General features: G+C 34.5%; 1 protein-coding gene across 1 annotated transcript in view; it reads left to right on the forward strand.

Moving 5' to 3' along the window:
* The window catches only part of LOC138713677 (uncharacterized), a 33,128-nt gene extending 15,916 nt beyond the window's left edge, over positions 1–17,212 (forward strand). The window contains exons 3-5 of the mRNA XM_069845949.1: positions 1,140–1,313; positions 5,039–5,230; positions 16,556–17,212. Of these exons, the coding sequence (XP_069702050.1) occupies positions 1,140–1,313; positions 5,039–5,230; positions 16,556–16,812 (623 nt within the window). The 3' untranslated portion in view covers positions 16,813–17,212. The remainder of the gene's footprint in view (positions 1–1,139; positions 1,314–5,038; positions 5,231–16,555) is intronic.
* The last annotated feature ends 241 nt before the right edge of the window (positions 17,213–17,453 follow it).

Here is a 17,453-nt window from a genome sequence, read left to right on the forward strand (position 1 = left end):
ATATTTCAAACAAAAAGTTTAATACAATTTTGTTCCTTTTTTGCTTCCATTTCGAGATAAAACTATTTTATATGAAATATTTTTCATAGCGTGTTTTGGGAGAGCCATTGATTTAATTGCCAATATGTTCAGTCAGTTTAAGACAGCAATGCATTATAATAATAAATGTTTGAAAGAATTTTAGTTTTGTCCTTCAAATGTGCAGAAATTTGAACCGAACAAATATCACATTGTAAAATTTCTTTTCTGAACGAAAAGTTACATTTAATCAATTAAATCAATTACTTTCCCAAAACAATCTATAAAATATTTCATATAAAACTATTTTTATCTCGAACAGAAAGCAAAAAACGAACAACATTGAATTAAACATTTTTCACTGATTAACTTTGTAAGTTCTTTACTGTGTTAATACGAGGAATTTTGTCTGGCTTTTTTGTTTCTAGTTTCTAAGTAGTATTCTTCATTGTCCGAAGTCTAGTCTATTAAATTACTTGTTTCGTCTTGATTCTTCATTGTTCTATATACATTTTAACACTTATATAATAACTGATTAACTTTGTAATTTCTTTACTGTGCTTTTAGTAAGTTATTTTACGACGCTGTATCAACATCTTAGGTTATTTAGTGTCTGAATGAGATGAAGGTGATAATGCCGGTGAAATTAGTCAGGGATCCAGCGCCGATAGTTACCCAGCATTTGCTCATAATGGGTTGACGGAAAACTCCGGAAAAAACCTCAACCAGGTAACTTACCCCGACCGGGATTCGAACCCGGGCCACCTGGTTTCGCGGCCAGACGCGCTAACCGTTACTCCACAGTTGTGAACTTTACTGTGTTAATGTTAGGAATTTTACCTGGCATTTTTTTTCTAGTTTCGAAGCGGTAACTAGACTTTGAACAATGAAGAATACCACTTCGAAACTAGATAAAAAAAAAGTTGGTAAAGTTTCTCATATTAAGAAAGTAAATAATTTACAAATTTAATCAGTGATTATATAAGTGTTTAAAAATGTAGGCTATATAGAACAATGAATGAGCATTTTTGTTTAGAATATCTCAGAGAATAACACCCTGAAATTAATGACATTACTTAGGTTCATCTATATACAATTACGACGAAGGACTCCATTTTCAGGTTTAACAAAAGATGCTAGTACAGAGAGCATCAACGTGGCAGGAATCTTACCAGTAAACGAAGAAGAGAATGAAGTCCCTCAGTCCAACGAACGTGTGCTGCCGTCGACGCCTAACCTTGGAAAAAATGCTCGAGATTCACCTGGGAGCGTACCAAACTCTCCAGGAATGTCAGGTAATTTGCTAGGATAAGCATTTAAGGGCTATTTAAAAGTGGCACACTAATGATATACTGCACTTGAAACAATTTAATTCTTCAGCATGATTCATTAAAATTTTTCTAAGGTTATGAGCAGACGGAAGACATTTAAACATAGCAGACCTTTCTAGTCCTATCGTTAGCATGAATGAAGGAATGAATTAGCCCTGTAGGACGAAGACTTTCTGTGGAGATGACTCTTTAATACTTACTTGGTGAGTCACTCAAGTAAGTGTGTCCACACGCTTAAGATTAATGCCCCATGTACTTCATTGTCACTTTAACACCCTCACCTGATCATAGAATAATAGTACTGTTGTGTTTAGATAGCTTTGTCGGTCATACATAGTGCGCAGTAAACCAGACAGGTCCATTTGATACTGATACGGAAAAAAGGGATGTGTGGGTTAGTCGCTGTGCAGCTCCTGTTGAGTTCACTTCTTTTCCTTGTGCAAGTGAGTAGTATAGTAACTACTGCAAAAACATTATTACCGTCATGGAACCAATAAAGACATTATAGTTAACTTTTTTGTGAATGGAAGAATGAAAAGAGAAAACTGTCTTGTGTTGGGGTACGAGTGTTTGGATAACACTAAGTAGAAAAACTGTCACTGTCCATGGAATACAGGTACAGTAGAGCGTCTCGTTTAGGCACAGTGAAAACGCAAACAAAGTGCAGGTAACGTGGTGTGGGAGGAGAACGAGCCTTACGATAAACACGAGGGATGCACAAGGTTTTAGTTGCAACATTTATGGCGGAACATTAATTGAAATTATATTTCCCAAAAAACACACAAAACAAAAGAACACAAATTGCATAACGTTATCATATACTCATTTTAACAAACGAGCAATAAAATTGTAACGTTGAAATAATTCAATATAACAAATTAAATTTTGCTACTTACATGATGTTGCTGTCAAGCAGCATTTTTACGGTCATGAATTTCATTCTCTGTAGGACTAACATAATATCACCGTCTTCTGTGGCCGAATTAACAAACCTACAGTATACTGATCTGAAGTGACAACACTATTTCCTAAACATAATTATCCCTTCTCAAAGTTCAATTTATTAAGGTACAGTATTTCTTTTTTGAGTGAAAAAGGTTTGCCTACTGCCTATGTCTTTCTTTTTGCATAACATTGGTAATAAAGCTCAGTCAAGATTTTAATGTATTTGATGTCGATCCCTTGTTTGGTCAATGCTTGAGGAGTACACTTGTTGTAGACTATGAACAAGACGTACAATCAGGTGAAAGTTTACAGTTTACTGTCTTTTGGTGTACTGATCAGCCATTCTGAAAGATGCGCAGAAACGGATCTGATCGTGTGGTTGGTTTTCTTGTAGAGTCTTTGTTAATCCCTTGATTAGAACTTTAGAGAACTGTTTGTAGAGGTTGGGTAATAGACTTATGGGTCTATTTACTGTTCTAATTGTTTTTGTTGTGCTTGGGCTGGTTTCATCAGTAGGGAACGAATTTCCTGGTGCCATAACAGAGAGATTTAGGACTTTACAAAGTCCAATTCAGAACTTTTAGGAGTTTATATAAAATTAAAAATTAATACTTTTAAGATTCGTAAATATTTCATTTTAGGTGAAATTGAAGTACAAGGAACTGGTGCTGACAATAGTGCTACTGAACTGAAGATTCAAATTATATCAGTGATACAGACTGATTCCTGATTGGCCAGTTTCATTTCGCATAACGGGGGTGCATTGACGCGAAAACTAATTTGTAATCTCTCGCCTAACCCGAACAACGTACTACCCTTTTCATGCTAGGATGGACTTTTCTAAACGAACATCGGTAGCAGGAAATTAGGTAAAATCTCCATCCCTCCCTTTCTAAGACCAATGTTTGTCTGTAAGAGATACTTTTTTACATTATAAATACTGTTGTTGTTTTTTTGGCATTTTTTTGCATTTTAGTACCGGTATTTTTATATTAAATATACGCGAAATATTAAATAGGCGCTTTTCAGGCACAAACATCGCTTTTAGGCATTTATAGGAGTTTAGCGTTCATTTAGACGTTTTGAGTCATAGGCTATAGAATTTTAATAGGGGGATCCTGTGTACATGAAACGCTGATATGTCTGCATAACATAGTCTAGGACAGTCATGTCAACTGATCCCCATAGGCGCAAGCGCGCACTTTAGAGCTCACAAGAGCCTGAGCGCTTTACAGCGGAAAGGAAAGAGACAGACGAAAGAGGTAGTATCACAGTCTAGTATATAGTCACGAAGCTCAATACGTAGTAAATATGCATCCATAGATAGTTTCTAACCACTAGGATCACTAATATCGCCTCATTATAGACAATGCAAAATAGTACCAGTATAGTCTATTGTTCCTAGCACCCTCGCAACTCAAGCTTCGTGATTGTATATACTAGACTGTGGTAGTATATGCCGCTTGGTCGAGCTATATACAGGAATGGCCAACACTGATTTAATGGAAAATGGGAAAAGAACTTATTAAAACTGTATCCATGTTAATTTTTATATTTGCCTTAGAAGTATAGGCTAAGTGCATTATAAGAATGTAAGTTTTAATTTTAATGCTCAGTTTTCACAAGCTTGCTTTTTTATTCAAAATGAATATTTTTTCAACTTTTTCTATAGAAAAGTGAAATTTTCAGATATGTTTATTTATTAGCCTCACAGGTACTGAAACACTGTTTTCGTAAATCTAATATATCGTAAATACGTAACATTGAAGATAGTGTATTGAAAATTTTGAAAATATTCCCATGGAAAATATTTGTAAGGAAATGAATTAACAAAGCAACTACTCTTACATCATAAACAAAAGATATGTGCCAATGTGTTGTAAAAACGTCAGCTGTATAGCTTCAGCAGTTTTCGAGAAAATAATTTAATTATCTGATGATAGGATGTTGCGCACCAATATCACCTTAAAAGCATAATGCGATAAGAGTTTTGTTATGTAATATTAGTTACAGTTAAAATATATACCTAGGTAACTTAGCTTTGTACTGTAATATCGTTTTTATTAGTTTATTGATTACTTTTATCAGGCTAAAGATACCATCAATATCAATTCCAACTTACCATGTCATACTCAGTCTCTTTCTTTGGAATATAACTTTCTATATGAATCATATGTTTCATTCACTTAGTATTGTATAATACTACTACTATGGAATTTATGTGAATATTCCTTCTTAACTCTTTATTATGTTATTAACATTTAAAACACAAGACGTGCTATATTAAGAAATAGGTTACTACGTTTGCTTTACAGACAATAAATAAACTATCAAACAGAAAGAAGCCATATAAAAATAGCGATATAAAATTTCACGTTCCGTTTGAAGTTTGTGCACCACTGTTTTCTTAATCCAACAGGCTGCTTATTCATATACATAATTCTTCCTCCTTCCATACCTAGCGCTTGATGCCCGCGCACGACGTCAAGGTCAGAAAAATGCGCTTGCTTTGACATCACTGGTCTAGGACGTAGAAAACAAAATATATACGGAACTAGAAATGCGTTCTCTAGTCACCAGCATATAGCAAACTTAACTAGTTTAGATATAATAGTTGAAGTTACCGATGCTCCACAAAAATTTTGTTATTGTTCTTATAGTGAAATATTTCAGATTACGAATACGCATGAGAAGAAAATAGTTCAGCACTATATAGCCATCTTGAAAAGTATTTTATTTTCCAGATAACGGAATAGCGAGATATAAACGACAGAGCAGAATTGAAAGTGATGTGAATAGTAAAGTTACTGAAAACGAGGAAACGAATACAGTTAAAGAAGCCGGTAATGATGAGGATGAAGAATACTATGATTATGAGGAAGATGATGATAAAGCTCCTAATAACAAGGAATCACCAGGAGGACGACTGAAACCAGGTAATATCTTCACTGAGGATACAGTTCATTAAAATTGTTGTTGTCCTGTCGTAACTATCTGCTTACACATTGGTGCCAACTTCAGGAATACTCTGTGGTTAATTGGACTGTATACTTATAGCTATACTGGGTGTTCAGTTCAAAGTGTGTCATGGCTCGCTGTATGCCGTCACGTGGCTAGTCGATGAGCCTAGAGAACTCAATCTTCCTACACTTCAGCAGAGGTGTATTACTTATCTGCCAGAGAAGTTGCCTGGCAAGTACGGCGTTCATTCAGAAGTGTACTTACCGATACGTACGGTAACGCCGGTAGTGCAGGAATGTGAACTGTTTCGAAACATGTAATGAGGTGAGTTTTTTCTTACTGTCGGGATATGGAGAGAGGGTTAAGACGATTACTTACGTATTTGTTGACATTAACTTCGACGGTCAACATGGACACGGAGCATTTGATTTGTATTGTGGAATGTTGCCGTACGCAACCGATGATAACAATACCCTGCGTACGACTTAACCGCGTAAAACACAGTTCGAAAGAGGTTATGGTAGCACACAGACCAGTTGGAGACACCACCGCAATGCTCTTTCCTGTCTGAAAGCGTGACTGTGGACGCCATGTTGGTGAGGGTATTGCTCTCTCCTTTTTCAAACTAATGTGTTTCAATGAGTCTTTCGTGAGGCTCATGTTGCACATGCGCAGTAAACAATAAAAATACCGTTATTGTGTACGATAGCATTCACTGCAAGAGAAACAAGGACAACACTCTGTTAGAAAGAGATAGCAATACCCTCAGGCACTCAGCATTCGCGTCACGCTTTTAAAGCAGTGAGTGGTGCCTCCAGTTCAGTATAGAGCTCACTGATATAGACCGTACAGACCGCCATCTGTTGCTACGACGTTCAAGTTATACCGTACACGTTCTCAAGTTCAGATTGAACGCCTTGATTAATAGGCAACTTCTCTGACACAAAAGCTGAAACTCGCTTCAAATCGCTGACTCATCAACAGTGACGTCATGACACACTTTGGAAAGAACACCCAGTAGAAATACCATGGATATTATTTTTTGGGAATGTGATGGTGTGCAGCAGTTTCGCATTATTTTGTACATCACAGATGGCAATGTTAATGGAAATTTATCAAGGGCGAACTAGAGTACTGTACTACTGTCCAAATTTCACGAGAGGATCCCTGCGTGGGGAGTAAGTTCCTAGCGGGGTAAGAGGAGAGGGTAAGATAATAACTCAGCGTCTTTGAAGAAGCCGGTAGATAGGGGTGGTGTCATTGGCCGGCTGGGACAAACAAGGCTCAGTCAATGGCCGGTCGGTTCCGTGTCGGGAGTAGGATATAAGAGTGGGGAAACAATTCGCATTCCTTCCTCGGATCTTCTCGTGAAATGCGGATAGTATGTTAATCTGTCTTCAAAGCGAGCTTGTTCATAACCTGAACTCGGTGCATTTTGAACAGTTGTTCACTTTGCTTTAGTAGGCCTAATTGGGTTATAAGCCATTCGTTATCTCGTCACATCAAATGCATGCGTGCGCCGTAGCTTTTAGTAAGAAACTTATGTTGGTGTTATGTGAGCTAGTTAGCTGCAATTGGAAGTAGAGCTGGGGACGGAGCGAGTAGATCTGTTGAGTTACTCGGTTCTATCGGTTTATGTGCTTGGCAGCGGAGCACCGAAGTTACTCGGTTAACCGTAGCCGTTACCGGTCAGTTCAAGCGTTCGAACAGAGTTCACGTGTTTTATTTAATTCTAGCAGACAACAACGTAGGTACTGTTTTATTTAAATATTTTCTGCTGCAGGACAAATTATTTCCTTATCCTAAAAGGCGGGCTGAAAGTCCTCTAGTATTGAAGAGGAGTTCATTCTATTATATGACCTGTCAAGTGGGCCTAATGAACACTGACAGTCTGAACATATTACTGTACATAATAATAATAATAATAATAACAATAATAATAGTATTATTATTTTATTATTTATATTAGTATTATTATTATCATCATCATATTAGAGTGTTTGATTAATATTAAAATATGTTAAAAAGGAAGTGCATTTTATTTTTCTTCTATTTGTGTTTATTGGATTTGTGTTACCTCATCAGTCACCATTTTATTTGTATTTATTTCTACGAATTATGTTACCTAATTACTTTAATTTATCAATAATATTACTCTTCACCAAAGAGAACATGGTTGTATTTAAGGCTAGTAATGTTATAAAATAAATAAACATTATGTTCTTCAGCTTAAGATTCCACCTTTTTTTTTTGATTATTTTATCCACTTTCCATAACAGTAAATAATTCTGTGTGTGTTTTTTTAAGTGTTTTAGGCAGCGCTTCATGGAGCCCGTTTCTTTTTATCTTCTTTTTTACTTAGCTGCAGCGTTTAACGTTTACCTCACATGTTAATTTATTAGCGGTTAGTATTATAAATTATTTTATGAATTTTATTTCATCTGTCATATACAGGGACATCCCTTTATTTTTACTTCAGTTTTTATTGTACCTGAGTTTTTGAACGTACTTCACTCCCACCCCTTCTACTAATGAAAAAAACCGTCCTCCACACAGATCCAAGACCTTATATACTGCCATAGTAGCCTTACGGTCATAGTAAACAGTACCTTACGTTCCAAAAATATGTTCGCGTTTTCCAGTGACGAAAGAGCTTTCAATATTGAATCATTTTCGCACAGGTACTGTCGTCCATTTGCCTACCGTATCCCGGTTTCCCACACCAGCTTTTATTCGCCAGCTGGTGGCTGGGCTGTCTTAGCTCTTTTCTGAGAACATTAATTTCTGTTAGGAACTGGACGTCTATGTAATATTATACAACTGTTTAAAATAACTTAAATAAAAGGGCCTCGTTAAGTAATTAACTGTCACGTGATTTCCTCCCTTTCTACGACCCTACGACATAACCACTTGGACAGACAGTAGACCCTAGATAGTATGTCTGAGTAATTTTATCTTTTCGGATCGGGAATTCATTCATTCATTCATTCATTTATTTTATTCCATAGATCTTACATGAGCAATGAAGCTTTAAGATGTGGAACATGTCAACATTTTACAATATTACAATTACAATTTTTACAAAGTTTTATAGTTTTACAATTTAGTAATTTTCTAAAATTTTTACAATGTTGTACAATTTTTTTACATTTTGGCGAGATGTAGTGAGATGAAATGAGGTCCGAGGATTCGCCAAAATATTACCCGGCATTTGCCTTTTCGGTGGGGGAAACCTCGGAAAAACCCAACCAGGTAATCAAATCAAAGGGGGTAATCAATCAAAGGTGTTGATGCCAAGGACTCGCCATAGACCATCCGGCTTCAGTCCCACGGCTGTGGAAAACCTCGGAAGAAACCAAAGTCCAAAGGGGGAACCAACCCAAGCCCGAACGCAGCTCCGGAACAGCAGCCCAGCGAGTCTGCCGACTGAGCTACATCGATGGCTCTACTAAAAGTATACAATACATAGCCAATCAGATTATTAAATTTACAAACGCAAACGATCATTCATAAGTTGAGCTATATTATAATACAAAGCAATTTAATTAAATTTAAGGTATAAACAATTCAACCAGTTGTGATATACAGAAATTGATAATACATATCATGCAAACTACTTCAAATTACAAACACAAACAATTTATCAGTAGAGCTATATAGATTACTATTCAATTTAAAGCATATACAATTCATCGGCCAAAACTATACAAATATATACAATACAAAGTAGCATACTTTCATTAAGCTATACAAATTTGTGCAATTAATATCAAGTAGATTAATTCAATTTATAATCATAAACAATTCATCAGTTGAGCTATACATATTACCATTCAATTTACAGTAGGTCTATATATAATTCATCAGTAGAGCTACACAGACTAGTAATCATTTTAAGAACATATACAATTCATCAGCCAAACTATACAAACATATACAATCAAATTAGTTCAATTTACAAACTTATATTCGTTAAGCTATACAATTCATATGAAGTAGATTAATTCAATTTATAAGCTTAAACAATTCATCAGTTGACGTATACAGTACATACAATTCATCAGTTATGCTAAACAAAAAATACAATACATAGTAAACAGATTAAGTCAATATAAAAACATATTTTAGTTGAGCTATATAAAATTGTACATGTCATTTAAGTAGAATAATTCAATTCACAAGCATAAACAATTCATCAATTGTGTAGAAGGTATGAGTATGTAGAAATTTGGTTAATTCTTTTCTGAACCTTTTCTCGTTGTTCTTCAAATCTTTAAGATTATTAGGCAGTGCATTGAAGACTGTTATACATGAATAGCGAACTCCTTTTTTAAAACAGCTTAGACTAACAGAGGGTAGATGAAGATCTGATTTATGTCTTGTATTAAAATGATGAATGTCTTGATTAGTACTGAATTTATCTTGGTTCTTAATATACAGCATCATTAGGGAAAGAATGTATTCACAAGGTAAAGTCAAGATTTCTAAGTTTCGGAAAATATTTTTACATGAGGTCCTTTTATGCACACCGGCCATTATTCTTATAGCTTTCTTTTGTAAAACAAAAACGTGTTTAGCTTCAGACGAGTTACCCCAGAATATTAATCCATATTTCATTACAGAGTGAAAATATGCAAAGTATGACATTTTAAGTAAGTTTATATCACCAATAGTAGATAAGGATCTTAATGCATAACAGGCAGAGCTCAATTTACGAGTAATACATTCTATATGCGTTTTCCAGTTCAAGTGATTATCCAATTCTAAACCAAGAAACTTTGTGCTTATAGATTCTTTGAGATGAGTTCCATTTAATCGAATACTGTAGGAAACCTGAGCACTATTGTGTGTACTAAATTTGACTGCACTGGTTTTATCAACATTAAGTGCTAGTTTATTTGCATGGAACCATTCATTCATTAGATTCAGCACTGTATTTAAAGTGTTTATAAAATGATCGTATTGTTTGCTTGAAATAATTACACTTGTATCATCTGCAAATAAAATTACTTTCGATAAATTGTTTATGGTCAAGGCTAAATCATTAATATAAACTAGAAACAACAATGGACCTAAAATTGACCCCTGCGGAACACCATGTTTAATATTTCTAAATTCTGAATAAGTAACTTTATGACTATTTGGTACATTTATTTCTACTTTTTGTTTTCTATTTGATAAGTACGATGTAAACCAACCCAACATCTCATCTTTAATACCATAAAACTTCAATTTTTTTACTAATATACTATGGTCTACACAATCAAATGCTTTAGCCAAGTCACAAAAAATCCCACCTACATGTAGTTTCGAATTTAATGAATTTAGTATTTCATCCACCAAACTAAAAGCAGCATTCTCTGTCGATTTTTGTTTTCTAAATCCAAACTGTTCTAAAACTAATATATTGTTGGACTCCAGGTAATGATATAATCTATTATACATAACTTTCTCAAACACTTTTGAAAATGTTGTTATTAATGATATGGGTCTGTAATTAGCAATAGTACATTTATCTCCCTTTTTGTATATTGGTTTTACTATTGAATATTTGAGTCTTTCTGGAAAAATACCACATTGCATTGACAAATTGCATAGATAGCTTAACGGATGGGATAATATTTCAGAACAAGCTTTCAGAACTTTACTTGGAATTTCATCATATCCAGAGGAATATTTTGTTTTTAGTTGTTTTATCACATGCATGATTTCTGCTGCGGTAGTGGGAATAAATTTGAGACCTAAAAACTCAGTGTTAAATGCATCAGTTAGGTAACCAAGTGCAGCATCTTCTGGACAATCTTGAATGTTTAAGTTCTGAATAATATTTATATAGAAGTCATTAAAATGATTTGCAATTGATTTTGGATTATCTATTTTACTATCATTGATTTTAATGCAAGTAATATTTTCACTCTTTGAATATCGATTAGTTTCATTTTTAATAATATCCCAAATAGTTTTAATCTTATTATCTGAATTTTGTATTTTTTCATTCAGATACATTTTCTTTGCATCTTTTATAACTTTTGTCAAAGTTTTACAGTAATTCTTGTAGTAATTAAGAACATGAGGATCATCACTATTCCTACTCATTAAATATAGATTCCTTTTTCTAGCACATGATATTTTAATTCCTTGAGTTATCCACATGTTTTTACTTTTACATTTTTTCACCACCTTGACTGGAAAACATTCATTGAAATAATTCGTAAATGTAGTGAAAAATGCATTAAATTTAGTATTAATATCAATGGTATCGGTACTATATACATTTTCCCAAGATTCATTTTGTAGAAGTGAAGGTTGAATTTACAGTATGTAAGGTACTCTTTTATACTGTAGAGTAGGTACAGAATTATTTCAACATGAGTTACTAGTACGAAGAACAAAACTGGTAATTGGGATTAGGTACAATAGTCTATAGTGCGATAATCTGCACATTAGAACTGAAGCCTGTATCGAAGTGAACGGCCACCATTTAAAAAACTGTGTTTAAATATCCATATTATGATTATTTTTCAATTTAACTTCATTCTCTATATTGTATGCTAATGTGCTGTAGACAGTATAATATACACTGCATAATGAATACGTCCACATGGACAGCTCAGTTCCATGAGTAAAAACACTCATTGTTAATACTGTACTGTATTTTGATTAAACAAAAACCTAATGAAAATGATCAAACTCAAAAGCGCAATATTTCCTAGTTTATGTAAATGGATGAACTACTTTTCTTCCCTCCTATACCTAGTAAAGTGATTTGTTTGTATATTACGCCAGTATCATCGAACTCCAGTCGTGGAAGGGGGCAGCAAACGGCGTTGATCCAGAGGTATAGGCAAGTTAATATTAAAAATGTTAGTAAAAATAAAATGATGTCCCTGTATAACAACACTGAAAGTTAAATAGGCCTTTCATGCAAAATAACTCCGCTAATAGTTGTGATCACGCAAATGAAATTTGCAACCGCCATTTTTCAATGAAGAGAAGCACTTTTTTCTCGTCAATTGGCAAAGCGAAAGCACTTTACTACAACGCTTTTAAAACACGCTTGGTTTCACTTTCAAAGTACGTTCTAAAATCGACTCAATCTATCTAAATTTTAAACCTGCCGCCACAAATTTGAACTCTGTACTGTACTCGGTTGAACCGAGTAATGACGTCACAATAACTGCTCCGAACCGAACCGCTCCGTCCCCAGCCCTAATTGGAAGCGTGGCGAGGGAGGGAAGCTTCCCAGTCCATTTACTTTCTCCTCTCACGCACAGGCAGGTTCCACGAGATAATGAATTGACTATAGTTGTGTACCAGCGGGTGTTTTCTAGATTAATGGTAATTTCTAGTGAATTGGTTACTGTTTACACTTACGTACTGTGTCTTGTATCTGAGGAAGGTTTCAAGTCTTTCTAGTACCTTATCCTTTCCAAAACAATCTTATAATAATCTTATAACACCGTGTCCCGCTTAGAGGGATCGAGAAATAAATGCTAACTATTTAAAATCAGATGAAGTTATCGTTGTGATTTACATCTGACAAGATGCAGAAACTGTCCAAGTTTATTAGAGGTGGGGAAAAAATAACGTAACGGTTGTTTTGGAACAGTTGCTTGCTTGGAACAGTTCCAAAAAGTAACAGTACTTTGGAATACTACGTTCCAAAATAACAGTGTTGTTTTGAGCTAGTACGAGATACTTGCTGTTACAAATACTCGTTTCACTTTGGAACTACATTATGACAACGCCTGTTCCACAGAACGGAACATGTTTGGCACTATTGGAAGCAGTGGCGCCAACTTTTGGAAAACACGGTGAGCCCAAACATTTGAAGTATAAGTTAAATAAATGTCATACGTATAACGATAACACGACAAATTATTAGGTGAGCTCGGACCCCACGAGCCCACATAAGTTGGCGCCATTGTTTGAAAGCAGAATTGGGAATCCTTTCTTCGCACTGAAAGAAATGTTGGAAACTAAAGCAAAAGATAAATATTAAAGATACGCAAATTATCTTGAAACTGATATTATGTATAAAATAATTATTATTAACATAATGCCTGTATTAGAGTATAGTAACTGCATTGTGAATTTTATTAAGGGAGATGAAAATACGAGTATATGGGTTATGTTTTATTTACAAATATTTTATACTTTTAGCTTCATTACCAATTCTTGAAATTAAGCTAAATTCTGTTGAAACATGACTGTATTGTTGAACTTTTTTATTTTCGAAAATACAAAGGTAAATTTTCCTATTTCATTACAATGAGATTATTAACTCTTCATGGCGGTATTAATATAAATTTTAGTACGGTCGAAATGATAACTTGTATTTACCAATTTTTGGAGAAATTGAACATCATTGTGAACTTGAGCTGAGCAGAAGAGGAAGCACAGGTTAGCTTTTATTTACGACTGGGGCCCACTTCGATTTCGTAACCAATTTACATATAATTTAAAATTACATTACATTTCCTGCTTCGAACAAACCTGACCTACGAATTCAATTTGGCATTAGAAAACATTTCTTTTCCATGAATTCACATTTCATTTCATTACGACATCACAATGCATCACATGGCATATAGGGAAGTATGTGGTCATTTAGTGTTCAAAATACCACTCTTACATTTAACATTACATACTAGTCGTATGTGCATGTTCCAAAATACTACTGTTCCATTAGATACTAGTAGTACGTACCTGTTCCGAAATACTACAGTTCCATCAGATACTATTCATTCGTGCATGTTCCAAGATACCACTGTGCACCTGTGTAGTTACATGGTACTGTTATTTCGGAACTGTTATTTGGAATCTAGTATTTTCAAGGAACTGGAACAGATGGAACTGTTACGAGAAAAAAACAACTTTTCCCATCTCTAAAGTTTATGCACCAATGGTTAAAGAGCGTTGCATGTTCATGCGCATGCGCACTAACATTTATCGTGGAAACAAGCCTGGCGCAATTCAGTAGAACATTCCGTCATTGGACCATTCTCCTTCATCGAGGCGACAATCAGAGGGAATGTGTATCTGGACATGTGCAGAACTTTATTGTTGATCAATTCCCCAGGATCGGTTTTTCAGCCTGGCCACCCGACTTGACGCCCATTGACCTCTTTCTGGGGCTTTATGACGAATGTTGTGCACTAACGTTGTACAGTTGACACTTTGGAAAAACTGAGACAACGCATTATAAATGCAGCTGCGCTAATCACTTCAGAAATGTTATGGAACACTTGGCAGAAGGTTGAGTACCTTTTGGATGTCTTCAGGGTAGCTCGAGGCGCACACATCGAGTTGCACTGACCATTCTCCGAAATTCGGAGAGATTTTACATCAAGTTGTACAAAAAGTTATGTTATAAAACCATTATTTACCCATACTTTAAATTAGCACATATTTCTCGATCCCTCTAAGCTAACGCGGTGTACTAGAAGTAAAAGGCTCAAATTTATAGTAATTTGTTCGATGAATAAAATACTGGAATTAGATTCAAGATTAGAATTACAGTATTTTAAATATTTTAATTGGTTGTTTAACGACGCTGTATCAACTACTACGTTATTAAGCGTTGTTGGGATTAGTGATAGCGAGATGAGGCCGAGGACTCACCATAGATTACCTGACATTCACCTTACGGTTGGGAAAAATCTCGAACAAAACCCAACCACGTAATCAACCCAAGCGGGGGATCGAACCCGCCCCCGAGTACAACTCCGGGTCGCCAGGCAAGCGCCTTAACCGACTGAGCTACGCCGGTGGCTGTATTTTAAATATTTTTATAATAACAATGTAATCGATACAACCGAAAATATATTCGATAAAGTTTAATAACTTTTCGTTTTACTTGAAGCAACTCTTCGAAGACTGTCATCGGCAGGGTGCGAATTAAAGGGGGAGATGGGGGGATTTCCCCCCTGTTGTAAAGTTATCCCCCTCTCATAAATTTATATTTACATTCCTGCCAGAGATAACTTCTTTCCCCCTTCACAGAATATAATTGTTTTAATGTTTTAATACGAGTATACTTTATAAAGTAAGCAAAAAAAATGTATTATCATCACCGACAAGCTGACAACAATCAATAACTTAGGAATGACACATCTTATCGTAAGCCTGCTCACGGATATAATTATTATTATGATCAAGATGCAAGACAAGCAACTCAGTGCGACCAAGCGTGTGTCGTATGGAATGAGGATAATAATAATGTTATGTATGGTATTCTCTATCTAGGATTCTATCCCCCCTCTTATTTATTTATTTGTTTATTTATTTATTTATTTATTTATTATTTTGCTAATAATTGTAACATAAAATATAATATATACAGAAAAACTTTAGCTCGCCCCTGAAAGAGTAGAACTCGTGCTCAGAGGCGGATTCCTGAATTGAAATTAATAATAAAATTATACAATACAATTTGTCTTATGTCTACTATGCAATTATAGTATATAAATTTAAATTTACAATTTTTCAATTTTTATAAAATTCATACATAACTTTTTAAATTTAATACCAGAACTATTAGAATTGACAATATTAGGATATTTAAATATAAATTTGTTATATATTTTAGGCATAAATTACTACTATGATTAAATACTGTAACAGTGTTGCATTTTGATTCAAACAATCTTAAAGAATTCATACCTTTTGTTTCATAACTATGAGAATACAATTCAAAATTATTTCGATTTTAATGTATGAATTTTATTAATACAATATAATAAATTTGTCTTACGTTAAGTACATTAAAGTCTGAAAACAAATTCTGAGATGGAAAATCAATAGGTTTATGAAGACATATTTTAATTATTTTCTTCTGTAATAAATAAAGTGGATTAAAATTGGATTTAAATGAGCTACCCCATCCTATAATTCCATACATAATTACCGATTGAAATAAAGTTAAATATATTGTGCGTAATAAACTTATTGCCAAGTAGGCCTAATTCCTCAATAAAACAAAATCATATACTATTTTACGTAATTTATTACAAAGGTAATTAATGTGTTGGTTCCATTTTAAATGATTATCGAAAATTATGCCTCAGTACTTAACTTCAGAGGACTCTTTAATAATCTGACATTTGAAATCTTAATTCGCACCCTGATCATCGGATGCAGTTATAGACTATTAGATCATACTCGTATTGCATGTGCCTCATTGTAATCGTTTTTGCATTCGTCCATTCAATATCGGAGACAGCTGTCAAGCTAGCTTCACTTGATACATTGTTGATGCACATAAGTTTAACGAATGTTCTTTAACCGTTATTTTTAAGGACCTATGGCAGGAAGAGACCTTCCTGGAAGAGGTCCAATAAGAAAACACGCAGGGTGCTTCTGGGTAATAATGTACCCACCGAAGGGAGGTGGAGGAGGTGGTAAAGGTGGAGGAGATGGCGGAGATGACCCAGATGAAGACAGTGAGGAATATAGAAGATATCAAAAGAAGAAGAAAAATAAGAAATCACAACAACAAAGACGTAAAAAGAAGAAGAAGGTGACGAGTGATGGTGTAACGGCTGATACCCCATAAAGTGAAAGTATACATTTAGTTTAGGTATCCTAAGAGAGGGAAACGGTTTTTATTTAAGAGTTTAACAAACCGAATTTTACTTGTATAATTTTTATATGATTAACGTTACCTCTTTTAGGCCATAAGGTAGTTTTATTATTATGATACTAATATAATATGGTTTAACGATTTCCAAAGAAGTCTATTCATTACCTTTCTTTCACATAGAGATAATGTAGTTCTAGTGTATTTCAATGTGATACTGTTGTAAATGCCGGAAAACAGGTTATGCCGAATGGGAAGTCAAAGGTGCTCGTGTTTCGAAGGTAGGGACGGCGATGATGATGATGATGATGATGATGATGATGATGATGTTTTTGTTGTTTAGTCAACTGTCCGAAGATAGGTTTGAACCTCATAAATGACACCAATATGATATCACCCGTTAAGTAACTAAGGAGTAGGATCCAGTCCCTTTATGTGATTACTGATTACATTGCCCAGGTATTAAAAATAAAATAGTAAAATTTGTATACAAATATTCAAGGGAAATACGTATAACAATGCGATGTAAATAAATAAATAAATAAATGAGTAAGCAAATAAATATATGATATGATTTATTACACACAACTCACTTGGTTCTCTGACCTTTCACATTC

Source organism: Periplaneta americana, chromosome 14 (assembly GCF_040183065.1).
Source record: "Periplaneta americana isolate PAMFEO1 chromosome 14, P.americana_PAMFEO1_priV1, whole genome shotgun sequence".
Taxonomy (NCBI): Eukaryota; Metazoa; Arthropoda; class Insecta; order Blattodea; family Blattidae; genus Periplaneta; species Periplaneta americana.